Raw genomic sequence first — 19,766 nt, forward strand, 5'->3', positions numbered from 1 at the left:
GGATTGAGTGGTGGCAGAGTAGAGGATGGCTCTAGTAGTGGATCAAGATAGATAGCAGAAGGTTTCTACAAAAAAAAAAAAAGAGACGCTCAGTTAATAGATTATAATTTTAAATAGATTGAATATTTACAGGACTTTCTTCATAGCTTTCTCCAATATCTGATACTACATCACTTTGCTCAAATAGTAATTGGCTTCTGTCCGAATATGCATTTGAGAAACTAAGGGGTATACTATCTTCATTGATATGGTCACTTTGATGAACTGAATAGAACAGGCTATGTGAATACTCCTCTTCATTCTCCGATTCTGCATCCATCTGTGCATAGTATCCACTTCTTTTTCCATAAATGATACTATTTTTTATATTAGAAATAGCTTCTTTTGCGAAATGGATAGATTGCTCCATGTCGAAACAAGATAAAATAAAAATAAGCAAGAAAAAGAAAAAGAAAAAGGTAGTTGACTTTTTTTTCGGTTTTCATGCAGCATCGTGACTTGTCATTCAACGTGACCCCTTCCAACAAGAGCAATGATAACAAATTTAACCCAAAGACAGGCAATTTCGTATCCTTTTTTTCACTTTATTATGCGTTAAATGTTTATTATTATTTTTATTAACCACAACGTTTTTCTACAAAATATCTTTTTCTTTTTTTGGTAATGTATACAGACTTTTTTATGCCCTGCGTTTTCTTGCTTCTGCCATTTGAATACGCTTGAATCCATTTATTAAGTCATCCACTTGAGGATAAGACACGTTCCTCAAACGATAACCATCTGGCAGCACCTTGACAACCTAAGTTGAAATTTAATGTCTATTATCTTTACACATTTTATATATATGTATACTTTACCCATCGCATAGGTGGTCCTTTTGCACTTATTTTAAAGCCTAAATCAAAGTAGCCTGCTTTTTCACTTTGACAAAAACCATAAGCTGACACCTTTGGATTCGCTTGAGTTAATGCTGTTAGATGCTCGTTCAATGCACGGCTACCACCAGGTACATATTTAGGATGTGCCATAATCTCTTCAACCTTGCGTGCAACAGCTTCGACATAGGTTACAATCAATTCATCCAAATCTTCAAACATCTGGTTGCCGATCTTTAGTTTTGGTGGTGCATGAATGTCATTATTGTTCTTAACTTCTAATACGTCAATATGCTGATAGATCCCGTCATCCACTTTCCATGTAATGGCAATATGATCATAGCCATGTGAAGATGGCCGAATGACCAAGTCACCACGTTGACGTGAAGACAAATACTCTTCAGCCTCCATATGATTAAATGGTCTGAACAGTGGGTGCTTGATAACACGTTTCGATTTTGATTGCTTGCGTCTGTTTGCCTTTTGCTGTTCTTTATCTTTTGCCTCGGCGGTATGATCATAATATGTATCCTCGGGCAAGCGACGGAGATGCAGATCACTTCCAGGCTTGGTATCTGAAGGTTTACAAGACAATTCTATCATAAACTTGTCACGATCGATTCTTAATACTTTACAGTTGATCGTTTGTCCAACTTTTAGTACATCAGATACATTCATGACACGTTCATCAGAAACATTGTTGACGTAAATGATTCCTTCCAAGCCAGAGTCAAGCACACAATTTGCAACTTTGCCACGACAAGCAACCACCATCGCTGGTATGATAAAGCCTTCGCTCAACTGTTGACGCGTTTCTCCAGTCACCATGACAAATTGTTCTTCCATCGTAGGGCGAGCATATCGGTTACGACGATCATGATAAGGACCCTGAAGTTCAAGTTTTATATGCTCTAAGATTTGTCGCTTAGGTGCATTGTACTGCTTACGCAAAACAACAGCATAGTCATCTAAAATTAAGTCGTTCAGCTTGTCAGGATATTCCTTAATCACACGAGTGACAACAGCCACCTTAGAGTCATAGTCATCCATTTCGTCTTCATCAATTTCAAGCGCATCAGCAGCCATTTTTCTCGCCAATTCGTAATCCTGAGGATGGATGCGTGTATCATCTAAAATATCTGCTCCATCCACGTCTCGAATGCGAAGGTAACTTGCACAGTTCATAAATGTATTTGCTGGCGTCAATTTACGAAGGACAAGAGCTGTACGGCTTTCGAGTTCACCTGTCGCTTCAATTTTTTTCAAGATGCTTTGGGCCTTACGAGGGCCAAACCCACAGACATATTGAAGAGCGCTAGCCAGATAGGGGCTTTGGACGGCTGCATTAATATCGACGCCCAAGTCGTTAATAACGCTGATCAATGCGCGTTCCAAGTAAAATAACAGTGTATCTTCGGGTATCAGATGCTGAAGGTCATGATGGTGAATGGCCAACAAATCGCGACCTAAGCTAGCGTATTCCATCACGGGATTTTGAAGTCGACGAGCAAGGGAGATACAGTATCTCATTGTCTCTGTATGCTCGGGGAATTCTTGCTGAGCACGGCGTGAACTCTTGTAAAGTCTTGCTGTTTCGTCATCTACGATCACCATGTCCATTTTAGAAAGCCCACTTTGTTCGTTCGACTGATTGATTTCACTTAGCATTGTTTGCATATGTTTTATCACTTTTCGTATCTCTGCATTGTAACCTGCAATACCTAGTACGTTGGCCTTTTTTGACTTGATGAACTCGGAGAGTTGCTTCCAGTCCTTCTCGTCTTTCAAGTTGGGCACTTCTATCTGATCCAATACTTTTCCACGTTGGTTTACAAAGACTGCAACAACTGGGTCTTTATGAGTACCGTTCCCAGCTGTAACTGTGACCACGCGAGGAACTGCACTCTTGAATTGAGATTCTGGACCTCTAAATGGTCCAACGTTGATTTTGTTGTAAAGACTGGTAAAGGCCGCATGACAAACAGATTCTTGAGCTTCCATGCGTAGTTTTTCACGTACATGCTTTTTCATCAACGGAAGTAAGTATTCTTGCAATGCTAAGTTCAAGACTTCCTTTCGTTGCTCGTTCCATTGCTGTACAGAATCACTGAAGCCATCTGAAAGGTAAAACTCACACATTCGGCCGAGCCAGGAAGGATAATCTTGAATGCTTATGGTCACATTCAAAAGACCATCTGCTTCACCCTTCAATATTTGCAAGAACTGTCCATCCTTAAAAGCGTCACGGGGTTTATCTGACAAGTACTTGAAAGGTTTCATCGGATGAAGGTCATCAATCACAGTATACCCTTTTTCTGTTGGTCTGACTGTCACTGTACCATAAGCTTCCCAATCTCGACGCATCGCTCTACGTACTTGTGGATCATAAGCAAGCTCTTGAGCCAAAATAGATCGAGCAGCCTTCAAGACTTTGTGTTCATCTGTGAATACATTGTCAATATAGAGATGTGCTTCTGCAATAGGATCCAAAGGACTGTCTTCGGGGAAATATTGGCGTGTGCTTTCCATGTAGTTTGTACCAAATTGTCTTGCTGTAACGCCGAATTTGGGTAAAAGATTATGAATATCAGAATCTTTACTGGATTGATACAAAGACTTTGTAGTAGGGCGTTTAGGCCCACGATTATGCTGCTGGATAGCATTGATCCTTTCAGAAAAGTTGAGATTGACATATTCGGTCAAATCGGTGATTTCTTCTACTCTTTCTGCTCTACTCAGTATAGTGTCTACATATTCATCTGTAATCTGTGTCTTTTCGAGGAAATCTCTTAAAGCCTGTCGACGCTCTACAAAGCCGTGGTATTTGAAATCCCAGTCGTATATCTCCCAAAGATCTTTTTCTGTCAAAATTTCTTTACTAATACCCGTGTCTTTGTTAATTTCTGTAAAGAAATCTCGACGATGGTCTTTGATATGAGGCACTTCTAAGAATTCACGTGTGAGGAACCCAACAACATACGCGATGGCGGAAATAAACTGTTCGTCAGGCTGTAGCATGCCTCTAGCATTCACCATAGCTTGAGCTATCCAGAGAGCTTCCTCTTGAACTTCTTCGTTGGTTGCTTGCTCAAATGATTTATTAGTGCCTTCATATCGCATTTGGAGGCGCTCTGGAACATCACGCAAACGAATTTCTTCATCCTGTTCTGTCATCATACGTTCTGCAAGCTCGCTAGGCTCAAATATATCAGCTAATTGAGGTTCACGCTCTCTTTCGGCTTCCTCCTCCTAATTTGACATATTTAGACTGATATATAAATAGCCAATTGTATACTTCATACCTCATCATTATACAAAGCCCATTCGTATTCTCTACCATCGCCAAAGATATCGTACATGTCAACAAGTACACTAAAGCAGATGTCAGATACCAGTCTATAAAGATACATTATGATACTTACTCTTCACTCATGCCTTCGGGTAAAATACTCATCATGTCCATGTTTGCCTTTCTTCTGCCACGTCGTTCGTCATCGTAACCACGAGCCTCAGCTCTTTCGCCCAATACTTCATTTAAATCGTCCTCGTCATCCTCATCTGCAATGAAATCTCCCATATCATCATACATATCACGACGATATCTAGAACGGTCATCGTAATCCTCAGCATAATCATCACGCTGGTTCTGATCTTCGGCCTGTTCTTCATCGGAGAAAATGTTTCCTACATTTCTTGATTCCTGACGTGACAATTCTTCACGACCGCGTTTAAGGCGCTTCAGTTTAGGCTGTTTATAATAAAAAATGGTTTTCGTTCAGTGTTTCTGCGTATTTATCATAAAAATCCCACTTACACCCGTAGAACGGTTTAGCTTGATTCCCATATTTTCTTCAAGCAATTCTAAATCTTCTTCGTCCAAATCCTCATCGTCTATGATAACAATATAAAATAAGACACGTTTGTACCCGATTACTACATATTGTCTACACATTACAGTCTTCAACCTTCTTTCTTTTTTTACGACGAGCAGTTACTTCTTCAGACGCATCAGATTCCTCTTCATCGTCTACGATGAATCCTTCTGCAATCTGTATATATAATCAATTAATATAAGTAAAAAACATTTTTAGCAAAATGTACTTTTCGAGCTTCTTCCTCGTCTTCTTCTTCTTCTTCCTCATCTTCATCATCTTCATCATTATCATCGTCTTCTATTGCGTTTCCAGCACGTCGACGATTATAGGTAATATCTTCACCTTCTTCTTCATCATCGTCGTCGTCTTCTCTACCAAAGCGATGAATGTCGTCTTCGTCTTGATTAAATATATTAGACTCTTCGTCGCTTCTTGACATGTTTTAAGTGTAAAAGAAACTAGTTTCACAGCTGTGCTTTTTTAAAAGAAAAAAAAAATGCACAGTTTTGACAAACACACACACACACACACGCTTTTCCACCATAGGAAAAATTACCAATAAAAATTAGCATGGTTAACTAAAGTCACAGTTGAAGTTTGCCTGAACAACTTGACCAATCAAAGCTTTGAAATTTTCATAAGATTGAGGCACATAGTATGGATACAGGGCTTTAAAATTAGACGATTGGAAATTTTTAAAGACAGCACACATCCTAAAGCAAACCTCATTGAAACAACAGCTGGTATTGATTGGTACTTTCTCTTGCTAAAAGCTTCAATTGAAGAAGATGATCTAAAAACTGAACAGTTCTTGATCTGCCTCCACAATAGTATAAATAGGGGATTCTTTTTGTTTTAAATAAAGAACAACTTAACTGAGTCTAACTATTTATCGTCTCTTATGTTTATTGTATTTTGTGCCTGATACAATACTCACTGTGGGTTTTTAAATTTTTAATAAATAATATATATATTGTTAATCGTACTAGACGACGGTGTAGAACCTAAGAGTTACATATCAGAATAACCTTCACTAGCTATATATTTAGTAGCTTCAAAGGTTTGCAAAACCCAGAGCAATAGAAGGAAGCCATTCGTAATGCAGTGGTTTCACCCTTGAATAACAAGCAAACTTTTGGAGCTTGCTACTTGAGGTGGTATACTTCCCTGTAACTGATACGCATATATGCTAATGATATTTAAATGTAGTTGGCCAGTTTGTTGATAAATTAGCATATACATACTTGCTTATCTTTGTAATTAATATGAGCAGATAATACTTTTGTGCAGATAAACCATAGATATTGTCATATGCCAAGCACTGGAATCAGTAAAAGCCCCTTGTCGACTTAAAAGAAAAAAAAATCTCTTAAGAGAGGAAAAAACAGGCAATACAAGTGGAAAAAATAACCAAAGAGTAGCATCAACCCAAAAATATTTCCACACCAGCCATATAAAAAGATGCCATATACCAACAAGAAAATAGTATAATCAGGCATAATCCAAGTGAAGTGAGAGCTCATGCAGTCCTTTAACAACACTAGTAGGTGAATACCATATTGTATTCTGCTAACTATCAGCAAAAGAGGGATTTAAGGTTTAAGACACTAGACCTAAACATTATTGTTGTACTTAATGTAATAAATTAGGAGTAAGGTTGATTAACAGTGAATCCTATACAAATCCAACTCATTTGTATAGAATAAAGAACAGCTTACTATTATGAAACATTGGATTACCTGATTGTTACATCATTAAAATATTATCCTACTATGTAGTTTTATAATAGATAGAATTGTTTTATGACCTGACTGCAATGGTTCACCAGCCAAAATATTAATGTGCGCATGGCCATTCTCTGCTTTGGATGTAAAGTTAGATCATAGGACGTAAGGGCCATATTCAACAGCCTTGTATGTAACATCCGTTGCGATTGGATTCTTTACTTCTCTAACTGCCAACCAATAATGAAATCAAAAAGACATATTTAGGTTGTACTTCTGAGTACTCTGCTGGAACAGATTACTTCGCATTTTTCATTGAAATGAGCAACACTTTTCTTCATTTGACAGTTTCTCGTAATATATATATATATATATATATAAACAGTTTCTAGACTAGCTTTTATTATCAAAAAAAAAAAAAGTGTCCTGTTCATTTTGTTGATCTTAACGTATGGCTAAAACTGTATCGAAGGTCAATCATATTACACAATTTGTAACAGAACAAAATTTACTCAAGCCAATAAGGCAGATAAAAGTGCAGTATTATCAACTATGTATACATTTTTTACTATTATCGTTATTATCATTATTATTATGGCAAACACTTGGTGCACTCAAAAATAGACTAATACTACAGGCGCTACCTCTACCCACTACCTATGATGTCGCCTAACAAAGCTTTTCAATGTGTAGTGTCAAGCTAAACATGAGTTTATGAAGTTACCATCTTGAATTGTCTCTTTTCAAGAAGAAGAAAGAGATAAAAAAAGAAACGTTGTTATTGCTTTATTTATGTTGTCAGTCTATCAACAAAGAGCTAAGATCAATCACTTATAATTATGATGCATTCCAATTTTATATCAGAGAGAGTGAGCTGGATAGCCTTAGGTTAGGGAGAGACTTTGGTAGCATGAAGTTGTAAAGCAATGTCACATGTAGCGCCCCAAGGAAGCGCCTGTTGCATTAGCCTATTTTTGAGTACATTTTTGAGTGTACCAAGTATTTGTCTATTATTATTGTTTTTATTAACTTAATAATAAGTCATTAAGATCTTCTAAGAACCGATCATATCATAAGGTTCGACTTCAGTCAATCCAAGATGCTCATCTTCAAGCTTCTCCATTAATTTCCTTTACATCTGGATCTCATTCTATTTTATAAAGAGGAATAAAGTCAGTCATTATTAAGTTATCGATAGGATAGTGAATATGTACATAAATAAATGCAAATAAATTGAATACCTTCAGCATTTTCTTCTGATCATTATGTACCAAGGAGATCTCAGCCGAACCGTATTCAATAACTTGCTATGATTTTCTGTTTTTTAGTGGATAGTGAGCTAAGTTCATTTCCTTTTGGATTATATGCACTGAATAAGCATGGATTTTTTTCATAGTTGAAATAAATGCCTTGCTGTATGCGCGAATAATACTGAGGATGATGTCAACTCCGTTGATCAAATTTTTTACTGAGCCTTCTTGGGTGTATACGATGTTTTGAGTATGGTCATAACTATTGTTTCTAATTATTTAAATTCATATGTGTTGTACTCAGCTTTGTTATTGTAAAAAGGTTATTAACTCGATAACTTACGAATTAGATTCTTTATTAAGAAGAGTTGAATATTATTAAATTAAGTTTGTGTAAGAGTTTTATAGGGAATATAAATGTTGTCAGTATGATAAATGTGGTCAATATGATTATTTATGCTTATATTATTATTGTTGTACTAGTAGCTACTATAGTTATTATTATTATCCTTATAAGTTATTCTTATCAAATGCAATAGAAGAAAGTAGAATGCATGCTCTACTGTAAGATTATACTCGAGTTATTATAGTGATTACCTCATCAAACACATCAATATGAAATAAATCCATTACTTATTGCTTACCCCGATGATTCTATGACCACGTAGCTTGTTCCATTTAAGTACGATCTAATGCCATCGGCGAGTCTTAGACCTCCTTTACTTTTGTTAATGTAAAAAACGAAAGTGGCCGTTTCTTTATCTTTTTTCTCGTCCCTATACAACACAACTCAGTTTATATAAAACATAAATATAATTCTTAAATAAAACTTACCAGCGGAAAGAGATAGCATTGGTGGTGTTACCAAAGTATTTAAACAATAGTAGTACATTTTCGACGAAGATGGTACGTTCGTCATTATGGGTTCGGTGTGATATGTTGGCAATTATTGGCGAAATCAATGCATGCGAATTTGATAAACTTTGTTGAAGAGGTTCTTTTGATAAGTTAGGACAGTAATTTTCTCATCGAAATCGGTACTATCAAGACATTATTTCTCTATACAAACCCATAGCACCTGGAATGCTATTAAATGACGTGTTGTTGCCATGGTTATTATTGATTTCTGTATATTCTTGAGGTGTTTCTTCACTTGCGAGCGTATTATTTGAGCTGAGACACAGGTCAGTCTTTTTTAATATTAGCTGCAAGTTTTCGTCATCAATAGTTGGTGTATTAGGCGAGGCAATATATTCTGGAGTCAGCATTGTGAATGTTTTTTTATTAACAGTCAGAACTGTTGGTTCCTATAAATGTAATTTGCAATTGTTATTGTCTACAACACGGTAAGGGTTTATTTAATTAAAACCTACTTTGAGCTTTCTCTTCCTGCTGCTCTCCGCAAGATAATCACTTATTATTTCATTTGATGTAAACTGAACTTCTTCTTGTAGTACTTTCTCGGAATTCTGCAATCTTGATTGTCTCTCTTTTTCTTCATATTTTTTCAAAAAATTTACTTTAATTTCAACGTTGTTGAAATAATTGTATATTTCAGTGATATATTTCTTGACGTTTTGATTAAGAGTCGAATCATTTTTTAAATTATTGAGAGCTTGAAGTTTTTCATTGTATAAATAATGGCCAGTGGAGTTGAAAACAGTCTGCAATAAGAAGTAATTTGAAATGACTGAGTCGATATTTCATTCTTCATAGCTTATCTTCTGTATACATCACAACAACAATGTTGTATGTGCCTGCATTTAGTTGAGGATAATCGACTGTGTCAAATCAGTGAGCAGTGTTAGAGAGCGTACTACGGCCCTTTAGTGCCTCTTTTATTCTTTCATCTCTGAGATCTGTTGCAATAAAGATAAATAAGTTTGAATATCAAAGTACTTGTGCTATAAAAGTACTTGCCTTTATATAGAGATGCTTTGTTCTTTAAATAATGCTCTAGCATTTTTCTTTAACCTGTATGAACTGGTGTTGGTCACCATAAATAGCATGTGCTATACATCTAAATCCACAGTTTACATCTCCAATCGAGTTCAGTATTAAATCCACTTTGTTTTTGTCAATTTGGATTCGTAGATTGTCTAAGGGTAACAGAACAAAAGGCAGCTTGCTACGGTTAATATGCATATAATATCTAAAGTTAAAGAGAAGACAACTTATAATCTTATTATGTACTCTTACCTTATATTTCCTCTTTTGGTTTTTCTTTTTCTAATTCTAATTTTTTTAAAGTTTTCTCCTTTTTTTTTTTTTGTCTGTTTCGCTTCTTTTCTAAATTCTTTTTCTAATACCTCGATTCCAATCGATAAACGCTTTGCGTTCTTCGATCTTCCTTTCAATTCCACTTATATAGAAGGAAACTGGAAGTTTTTCACACATTTTTCGTTTGCTTCTGCATTCTTTTTTAAGTTTTCAATTTGCTGAAGTAAGCTCTCTTTGTCTTGATCACTCTTTAATTTTTCGCTTAAATCTTGCAGCTCCAGAATTGCTTTCTACAAATTTGCATCAATTAGGGCTGGATCAGCTTTTGGTTCTTCAATTGCACGCATATGATTTTGAACTATTTATATAGATAAAAAAGAATTATTGTTAAGAGCCTGTACATGTATGTTTGTGCTATCTTATTATACATACTAACGCTCAGCGAGCTGATGCTTAACCATCTTTTTGATATGATGTTGAGAGGAATAACACCAAATTGGCCAAGTACATGCTTACAAGAAAGTCTGTAATTGTTGCGATAATAGCAACTGCATTGCGTAAGTGGTATGCAAGAAGGGTCAGAGAAAAGCATAGCAAGTTCAAGCTTGATTTTGTCCATACCAAACTTAGGCACCTTGCCTTGTAGTTGCTGAACGCGGTAGTCAGCATGCTTATTCAGCAAACCTACACTTCTTTTGAACATTTCTTGCTCGTTTTTCAAATTTCTAAGGTCTCGCTATTTTTACATTTAGTATGTCGCAGATTATTTTAAGCATAACAACATAAATATAAGTGTACTCATGTCTTTATAAATGTAATTTCACGAAAGTTTATATATTTAATTCATAATATCTGTTCGTTTTAAGCGATAGTAGCACTCACTTATGTCAAATGGAAAGAAATTATTGATCGTGATTCGTGTAATTCTTTATTTTCATACATTCTGTACATATCATATATGTTTAATTTGCTCTGTAAATTTCACTTACCTTTTCTGCTGCCCATAAATCAACCTTATGTGAAACAAGAGCCAATTTACCCGATGATGTCCCAAGTGCCGCCTTGAGGGAAGAGTGAGATCCTTCGACTCTGCTGGAAGAGCGATTGCCCAAATGCATGTACTTGTCGGCATAGTATGCTACCCAATGCACCTCATCCTTCAAAATCCTACAAAGCGAAAATAGAATAATTAAACATGCTTGTAATGCATATAAATTGTAAAGCTATACTTTTCCAAGTGTGAAAATGCAGTCTCTCCTTTATCTGTGCGCAATCAATCCTGCAAGAAGTAAGCCTTGAATGCATCTACTGCAGTATCCTTCGACTCTTCATCTTTACACTTAAATGCAGGCTCATAAAATAGCTTCTCAGTACGAAGTTTAACTATTTTACGGCCATTTTCTAATAACGTAATTTAGTGATTATTCCGATATCTTTCTATCATAAACTGTGTACCATTGCTATAATTTTTCATTAAGTTCTAAAAAACATACTTTTGATTATTTCTTAAAAGGTGGAGATAGCACAGCAGTGTATTTGATGAAGGGAAAGCGGTTGCAATTTCCCGTCGCAAAGCAGATTCGTTATCCGTGACAAACACATTTGAAAGCTCCAAAGAGGTGTTTGCGACTAAAGCGTCAGGAAACACAGAATACTTGAACATTCGCAAAGCTTACGAATAATTCTCGGTTTTCTCGTGTTCCATCTACACTCCCGCAATATGATACGTTGTTAAGGTATCTCTTACGTCTCCTGTAGTGTTACTCGTGCCAACCACGTTGAGCAGCATCAACCCGTGGGAGTTGGTCTTATACGTGGCATCAATTACAATGCACTCAGACATACGACAAGCTTCCACAAAAAAAAAAAAAACATGTCAACGACATTGTTGAAATTGGCTCTAACCTTAACAAGATAACCTTTTGTTTTCAAGTTGTTAACAAAGTTGAGAACTTCACTGAACTCGGATTCCTTTGATTTAAAATGCTGTTGTCTGGTATTGTGCAAGCCTCTGGCTACTAAGTTGTTAATGTCTCGAGTCTTGAGATTCTAATAATGAAAGGGAAAAAAAGGTTTGTGTTGGATATTTTCAGGGAATTCACTATTTCTCTTTACCTCCAAAATAGAGCTCGCATTACACTTCATGTTTTCAAAAAGATTGCACACAGTTTTAAGTTTCATTGCGTCCAAATGACCGAAAACAGCGTATGTTTGGCAACCCGTAGTCATTTGGCGAGAATGTAGTGTGTGTGATCTGTGAATTTTGAACTGCTGGAATTTGTTCTTGCTTGCGTAAATGTAGCAAGAACAACCAATGCGCTGAGTGTCCTTTTGGCAAACGACGGCCTTTTCGTCTCCAAAGATACGCTTGCAATTGTTTTCATACTCTTTTCCATGATTGCGCATCAAGTGAATGAGCTTTTGATTCGATTTGTAAGTAACAAATGGAAAGTTGTGCTTCACACCAAAAGCCTTAGCAGCTTCTCTGACATCGAATAAAGTGCCAACTATTTTGCCGGTAGAAAATACATCTCTGAATTTATTTTCCATATCAGCAACGTGTTTGGCGTTTTCATCTATAACAGTTGTGTATTGAGTGCTCATTTTAGTTTATTCGAAAGTTATCACTTTTTATGTAATTTTCTTCTTGCTAAAAAAGCTATATGTATATTCTAAAGATTAGATACACCATTTCCAGAAAGAGATGTCGCAATGACTTGTCGCTTTTTCGCATAAGTTGTATTATAAAAATTGCAAAAATGCGGCTTTACTTTCTGAAGATTAGATACAAAATACAATGGTGGGAAAATATCTCATGCAAACAAACTACACTCACATTAGCAAAAGGCCAACAGCCTAGGACACACTTTGCCACCCAAAGAGACAACTCATTGTAGAAAATTAAGATGATTTCAGCTTTTATAAGAGAAGTACTCTTCAAAGCTTCGATATTTGCCAATTGCTTCTTTTGAAATACCCACAGAATTTGACAAACAATTTTTTGATCAGAATTTTTGGTATACCATTACAAGGGCTATTCGTAGTAGCTCTGATAAAGTTGATTCCATTATGGCAAAGCATAATCACATCGATCAACTCACAAACGCTTTTGCAGAATTATTAAACACTCCAAATGGTACACCTGTTTGTCGCTGAAAACAGTTTGAAGAATTATGAGCAGTCGTTGTCAGCCGCCTGCGTTACGTTCGCAGTAACGTACAGCAATTACTATGTTGAAAATTTTGAAAATATCATATGCAATTACTTCACATATACTCTCAAAAACAAGTATCCGGTAAGTGATAACCAAGAGGCTTTTTCTGTGCTCTGTTTCTTGTACATTAATGTCAACTTGTGCCTTTTAGGATGTAAGGGTAGGTTGCATCAAAAACCTAGCATACATCACATTTATGGCGAAGTGCTGTTGCGCTCTGAGCTTTTACTTGCACCAGTGAATATACTTGAACCTCTTGAATCTGATGTGGCTAATGATATTACCAGTTTTCTGAATCCTTTGATGGTGGAAATAAAAAACGGAATGCCTACGCTCCTGGTATCAAAGCAACCTTGAATAGTTCGCCTTTTGGCATACTACCTGATTTTAGGCATGTGTTATCACAATACGAAGAATTGATAGCGAATTAATCTTCTCAAGATGATAAAGATAGTGCCAGCAAGTTCGTATCTCCCAGACTTTCTAGTTTGTTTCCGAATCCCAGATTGGGCTGGCGATTTATAAAAAACGACGCTCAGAACCTCACAGGTATTTTCCCCGAGGCAAGACAAGAAAAGTAAATCAGTTCCCATTTGATCATTATCAAAGACGATTCTTCCAAATGCTTGGTTTTAAAAAGCTGGGTTTTCGATGGCATCACTATTAGATATTTTTATATGTAAGTTATTAGTGATAATCATATAGCTGGGAAGAGCTTAACAATACGCCCGAAAAAACAGGAAGAATGTTTCTTAATGGAATGTTCACCGATGGTTACACGTGTAGAGTCTTGTCCTGTAGAAAGATGCTCCCGTCGTCAGTAACAGATCACGTTTCTCTAGAGCTAAGTAATTTTACGAGCGACGAAGTAGATAAATATTTTCGTTCATGTACTGTGGGCCCAGGAAGAAAGGGTGCCTTTGTCCTTTACCACGGAGGTACCGATGTGCGCCGCCTATCCTCTGCTGAGTACTACGGTATGGGTGGAGCTGTAAAACGCCAGAATTTACAACAAGATTGTAAAAAAAAGTTTAGATATCGAAAGAACTGAAACAGATATATCTTCGTCGAAAACTGCATCCATTCAATAGTACATGTTATATCTAACGTATATACTGCAACACATGGACGTCTTATTGAACTTTTACAATTTTGAGACCGCAAAGCTAAAATGGCTAAATTCTATTGGGCCCCAAATGGCCATTCAAGAAAGCGTAAGCATATTGCTGAATGGCGGCAAGAAATATAACAAATCACGAGGAAAAAACACGAAGAGGACCAGAAAAAAAAAGGAAAGTCTGCGGTTGTCCAAGAGGAACTCACACGCACCTCCTATCCCACAATTCGAAAGGTATATACTCTTTTTCTTTTTAGTATAATCCAAGCATTATTCGTATCTTACAAGAGGAAGAACAAAAACCGTTTTAAAGATCTTCGACAGAGTGTCTCCAACAAAATTTATAGACAATTAAAGCACAGAGAGGGGCTTAGAGAGTTGTTACTTTTCGATACCAATGAATACAAAACCTCCAAGGTTAGTATAACAATGATGATATATCATGCATTCTAAACAATACCCTTATAGGCCTGCAACTTTTGCTCAAATCAACGCCTACAGAACCTAAAGCGTGAAGAAGGCGATGATTCCAAAAAGATCCATCAAGTATTGAAGTGCAACACTTGCAATATTTTTTGGAATCGCGATGTAATGGCCTTCAGGAACATACTCCTCATTGCTCGTTCTACCTGGAATGGTCAAGATCGATCAAATGTCTTCAAAAGACAACTTGTCACCTCCAATGTGATTGCCTCGTCCCATTCCGGTGGGGCGTTGACTTAAATGTTTTACTGGTAAAAAGAGCAATTATTATTTTTAAAAATGTGTTCTTTTGTATCTGAATTTCCTTACTTATTTCGTCCAAAAAAGATTAACATTGTCTGAATTTAAAGTACGAACACTGTCCGATGCGATACTCTGTTATTATATTACGCTTGAGTAGTCTATCTCAATAAACAGACGCTCAGTAGATGTGCTGGCTGATTTTACATTTATATGATAACAAGGCAACAGAAACTAATCTAATTAGAAACTTTTGAATAATTCCAAGAGCTATTTTGGCTTCTTGACTGTTTGTATTTCAAATAAGATCACACCTTCTCTATTTTATTGATGAAATGATGAACACGCCGGCATAGATCATGAGTAACTCTGTTTCACCATTTTTATTATGATAGCAACAGTTAAAATGTGCCATCACGACTTTATCATGAGAATATTATACAAGTAGGTATTGTCCAAGCAGTAAAAGTGGACATGCACAAGTGACGCAGGGATGCGCCACTCCTACTGAGTTTTTTTACAATTGTGAAAAACTTTAATTTGACGATCTTCAATGTCTTAAAGAAATCAAAAAAGACAGATCCACTTGTGGAATACTTTCTTTCGAAGATTAACTATGCTCTGAGTCTCTCTCTTTTTTTCTTTTCTTTTCTTTTTTTTTACAATACTTGATTTATCTGAGCGCCTTACAAGCAGATCAAGGAGCAGTGTTCAAGTGTTTGTTTCACTATTGTTTAATAAAGTTGTACTCCTGTCGGTATTTTAGCAAGTCTCTTTAGGGATCTACGAATGATAACTCTCAAGGTAACGCCAACCTGGAAGTTCGAGAAACTTTGTGAAATTTTATGCACATATATAGCACCCTTCGGTCATATTGATTGCTGCTAAGTAAATGAGAGATATGCTTGGTTAAAAGATACAGACAGGACAAGAGAGAGAATAAACAAAAGGCTTAAATATATTTCATATTGTAGCCTTGTTTATCACTCTGTGATAAACAATAAATCAGCCACAACGGCGAGTTACAAGTAAATAAGGTAGTTGGAGTAAACTTAAAAGGAAATCTATGATGAGCCTAATTTAATATGAAGTGTAGTCTCTTTCTATCTGCTTAGCAAAAAAAATAGATCAAGACTGCATATATTCCCTGCTTAGCAATATAAATGTGTTACACGGGCAATATTGTCCAAAAAAGGTAAATATTCACCGAGGGCTCCGCACGTCAGATCAATTCATATATAAAGGGAGAGATAGCCACCTTTCTCTCTTGTTTTGTTCATTCAACATGCAAGAAACGCAAAGCAATAACTACCAAAGTATCTCTGAATCAGACAAGAGCACCAAAGCTTCTTCTGAGCCACTCAATAACCCTAAAGACATCGAGTCATCATCCACTACGATTCACATGGATCAAGAACCTAAAGTAGACCAAGATCAGCCAATGACTTGGAAAGAGAAGCTCAAGACATTCTTTTTCTATGCAAAGCCAATGATTGTCATGCTAGTGATCGATGTTGGAATACCTCTCGCTATCTATTATGGTACCAAAGACGCAATAGGCCCCTTGATTGCCCTGATCATATCTGGTATACCTCCTCTATTACATGTCATCTACTCTTTCGTCAGACACAGACGTTTGGAAATTCTTGGATGTATATTTGTTGTATCATTTATCGTATCTGCTGTCTTGTCATTGATTACAGGTAATTCGGAGATTGAATTGAATTGAATAATTTTAACTGACAGTCTTCTAGGCGATGTACGTTTGACACTACTCCGAGATTCGAGCACAACAGCCTTAATCAGTGTCATGTTCTTTGTTACACTTATTCCTTTGCAAACAAAATGGTTTGACATTAAGCCTATGGTATACTTGATCTCTCAACAGATGTTTGCCAATGCGCCTCCAATTACTTGGGTTGATCAGAGTGGACAAGAGCAGTCTTCTCCGAGGTTGACCTTTGTCTGGGAACATGTCAAAATGTTTCGAACATATTGTTACGCTTTAACCTTTGCCTGGGCCGTGATACTTATGGGTGAATTTGCTGCCAAGGTGATTATGATTAAGAGTACCTTAGATGTCGATCATATTGTGCTCTATGGCAACATTATAATCATCACCGTATCTGTCGCAATGGCCCTTATCACATCGTTTTCTAGCAGATTGATCAGAAAAAGATCGGTGGTACTTGTTCAAGAATGGATGAAGGAAAATAATTATAGAGATCGATTACCACAATAACATTCATCTATTTATATACATATTCGCATCCTGTCATTATAAATATAACACATCAAATATATGTAATTATTCTTCAACTAGAACACTACTGAATAAAAAATAACGTATTATCGTTTTATACTTACCAGGGCGATAAGAGAGCTTTAATTGTCATGCTTTGCTTTTTAAAAAACAAAGGTATCATATATACTTGAGCAAATCATCCTTTCAAGCCATCGGTTAATAGTTTTTTTTTTTTTTTTTTTTTTTTTTTTTTTTGTTAAAAGAAAGAGAGAAAAAGCGCACCTATTTTTAAATTGCAGACTTTATTACCTTTTTTTCTTTTTCCCTGTTCTGTTTGTGACAAGAATGAGTAAGCTTACCTTTTTGCTTGTATATCTTTTTTCTTTTCCCTTATATCTTCATGTTAGCGACCTTTTCTTCGAGGACAAGAGCTGCAAGTAACAGTACAAGAAGAAAGCAACAACAACAAAAGGCACCGGAACCTGTCATTGTCTCGGAAGAAGAGGAAGAAGAGGAAGAGGAAGAAAGTGCTGAAGATGAGTCTGTCACTCGTTGTGTCTGTGGCAAACAGCGTAAGTCGTTTTGTTAAAACAATAACTGAATACTGATATGTCAAACAGATAGCATCGGTCTAATGGTGTGCTGTGATGATTGTGAAGTCTGGCAGCATTGTGAATGTATGGGATTAGAAGAAGAAGACATCCCTGACCAGTACTTTTGTGAACAGTGTCGGCCTGAGGATCATATTCAGATAAAAGGTTATGACAAGTAAAGTATTGCCGTTTAAAAGTGAAGGATATCTTTTCACATTTTTTAATTTTTTGATAGTAAAACACGTAGATATTATAAGCCTTCAAAGACGGTTAAAAAAAGAAATACAAATAGTAGGGATAACAATAATAATACCTCGACTTCAATGGATGATGGTAGGACGAATGGTAGTGGTAGTATCAGCAGCAGCAGCAGCAGCAGCAGTAGTAGTAGTAGTAGTAGTAGTAGTAGCTGTAGCAATAATAAAGGTGCTATGGAGTCAAGTAACACAGAGATAACCATCTCGGATTCACCTACAGACGAAAGTAAGCACTTGTTACTATAGCAACATATGTCCTAATATATATATATATTATACATTAGCAATTGAAGGTAAATCCAATCGACCTAAAAGAAAAAGCACAAAGAGTGAAAAAAAATCTCGTCCGTCCGGAAGTACAAATGGCCGAAAGTGGAACAGCCATTCCTTTCGTCGATCCAACAAGGCACCAAGGTCACGAACATCAACCCCACAACCAGAAGCACAGACAACACCGACAAGTACGAGCAGCATCCTGTTTGAACATTTATCACCCTCTGCTCGAGAAACGTCGCCTCCAGCCAAGGTCCGCATACCTTCAGCTCGTATGACCATCTCGGAAATGAATAAAAGGGCGAATCAGATACTGGAATATATCTGTTCACTACAAGTAGAAATGGCAACAAGTAAAAAAAGAAAAGAAAAGAAGCTGCTGCAAGAAGAACATGAAGAAGAAGAGGACGAAGAAGACGAGATATGCAAAAGACGGAAATTAATTGATGCTCAAATAAGTGAAACAATGACAAAAGCAATGGTTCAGCTGGAACAAGAAGAGAAATTTAATGCAGTCGCAGTAACAAGCATACGAGAGAATAACAGAAAACCAACGCCTATTCTTATACCTCCCAAAGCAGATCATACATCGTCACCTTCTTCTTCTCTAAGTAGTGCAAGTACGATACCTTTAGAAGAAGAAGAAGAGGATCGATTTATAGACACAGAAAAATCTGTGGCTGAAGAAGCTTTAGAAAAGATAAACAAACCCAAGGAACAGACATCGACAGAGATCATGGATACCTTAACAAGGCAGGTCATCATCTTTCAAAGGCGTTTTGGTCAATTTTCCTTTGGGAATGCAATGACGGATGATCCTGAAAGTATTGAATATGAAGGACCACCTATCACGAGAAGCAGGGAATTCTACCAAGGCCGAAGTACTTGGTAATAGCATTGTCCTTTTTTTTTCTTTCTTTCTGTAAATAAAGTTACCCCCTTCCCTATCTCTTTCTTTTGTTTCTTTCTTTAAATATGCAAAACAATAACAATAAAGAGTTGTACTTTTCAACAAAGCAAGATTGTCATTTTAAAACTGCAAAGGCATTTGAGGAATGGAGTCATGTTTTACGACAAACCATTCGAATGTCAACTTGCTATGATGAATTAGAGACAACAACAAAATCATTTACATCTGTTGATATACTAGCAAAGACTACAAGAAATCATTTAGAAAGAACAGAAAAGGCATTAAAGCTACTATCAGACAAGTAAATAATATAAAAAGACATAAACATGTATAATCTCATTCTTTTTTGTAGACAGCCTGATCTTTTATTCATTAGTCAAGAACTTGATGACATTGATAATCTTTTAAATGTAGAACAAATTATCAAAGGACAAACAACAATATAAGTTTATTGTTATTACCATTTTTTTTTTTTTTTTTTGAAATATAT

The 19,766-nt window shown here is 36.3% G+C and overlaps 6 protein-coding genes across 6 annotated transcripts; 4 read left to right on the forward strand and 2 right to left on the reverse strand.

Annotated features, from left to right (window-relative positions):
* Positions 1 to 571: 571 nt before the first annotated feature.
* RHIMIDRAFT_226672 (uncharacterized protein) lies at positions 572 to 4,992 on the reverse strand. The gene is made up of 7 exons (XM_023607576.1): positions 4,977 to 4,992; positions 4,831 to 4,924; positions 4,690 to 4,766; positions 4,298 to 4,623; positions 4,178 to 4,247; positions 858 to 4,124; positions 572 to 799 (listed from the first exon to the last, which is right to left on the reverse strand). Exons 3-7 carry the CDS (start codon positions 4,717 to 4,719, stop codon positions 680 to 682), a joined length of 3,813 nt encoding a protein of 1,270 aa, XP_023466330.1. The 5' UTR covers positions 4,720 to 4,766; positions 4,831 to 4,924; positions 4,977 to 4,992; the 3' UTR covers positions 572 to 679.
* A 5,242-nt stretch (positions 4,993 to 10,234) lies between these two features.
* On the reverse strand, positions 10,235 to 12,548 carry RHIMIDRAFT_251567 (uncharacterized protein; the record flags this gene model as incomplete). Its single annotated transcript, XM_023610852.1, has 10 exons — positions 10,235 to 10,302; positions 10,377 to 10,593; positions 10,633 to 10,680; positions 10,934 to 11,167; positions 11,254 to 11,345; positions 11,400 to 11,404; positions 11,438 to 11,598; positions 11,692 to 11,778; positions 11,850 to 11,930; positions 12,060 to 12,548. 10 exons carry the CDS (start codon positions 12,546 to 12,548, stop codon positions 10,235 to 10,237), a joined length of 1,482 nt encoding a protein of 493 aa, XP_023466331.1.
* A 529-nt stretch (positions 12,549 to 13,077) lies between these two features.
* Positions 13,078 to 13,589, forward strand: RHIMIDRAFT_251568 (uncharacterized protein; the record flags this gene model as incomplete). Its single annotated transcript, XM_023610853.1, has 3 exons — positions 13,078 to 13,239; positions 13,310 to 13,318; positions 13,446 to 13,589. The coding sequence occupies 3 exons, from the start codon at positions 13,078 to 13,080 to the stop codon at positions 13,587 to 13,589; spliced, it is 315 nt and encodes a 104-aa protein (XP_023466332.1).
* A 740-nt stretch (positions 13,590 to 14,329) lies between these two features.
* Positions 14,330 to 14,998, forward strand: RHIMIDRAFT_251569 (uncharacterized protein; the record flags this gene model as incomplete). Its single annotated transcript, XM_023610854.1, has 4 exons — positions 14,330 to 14,372; positions 14,419 to 14,509; positions 14,533 to 14,692; positions 14,744 to 14,998. 4 exons carry the CDS (start codon positions 14,330 to 14,332, stop codon positions 14,996 to 14,998), a joined length of 549 nt encoding a protein of 182 aa, XP_023466333.1.
* A 1,285-nt stretch (positions 14,999 to 16,283) lies between these two features.
* Positions 16,284 to 17,240, forward strand: RHIMIDRAFT_251570 (uncharacterized protein; the record flags this gene model as incomplete). Its single annotated transcript, XM_023610855.1, has 3 exons — positions 16,284 to 16,701; positions 16,753 to 16,865; positions 16,887 to 17,240. 3 exons carry the CDS (start codon positions 16,284 to 16,286, stop codon positions 17,238 to 17,240), a joined length of 885 nt encoding a protein of 294 aa, XP_023466334.1.
* A 277-nt stretch (positions 17,241 to 17,517) lies between these two features.
* Positions 17,518 to 19,740, forward strand: RHIMIDRAFT_291963 (uncharacterized protein). Its single transcript, XM_023613852.1, has 5 exons — positions 17,518 to 17,815; positions 17,864 to 18,011; positions 18,072 to 18,319; positions 18,378 to 19,577; positions 19,629 to 19,740. Exons 1-4 carry the CDS (start codon positions 17,644 to 17,646, stop codon positions 19,256 to 19,258), a joined length of 1,449 nt encoding a protein of 482 aa, XP_023466335.1. The 5' UTR covers positions 17,518 to 17,643; the 3' UTR covers positions 19,259 to 19,577; positions 19,629 to 19,740.
* The last annotated feature ends 26 nt before the right edge of the window (positions 19,741 to 19,766 follow it).

The sequence above is a fragment of the Rhizopus microsporus genome (genome assembly GCF_002708625.1).
Source record: "Rhizopus microsporus ATCC 52813 unplaced genomic scaffold scaffold_8, whole genome shotgun sequence".
Taxonomy (NCBI): domain Eukaryota; kingdom Fungi; phylum Mucoromycota; class Mucoromycetes; order Mucorales; family Rhizopodaceae; genus Rhizopus; species Rhizopus microsporus.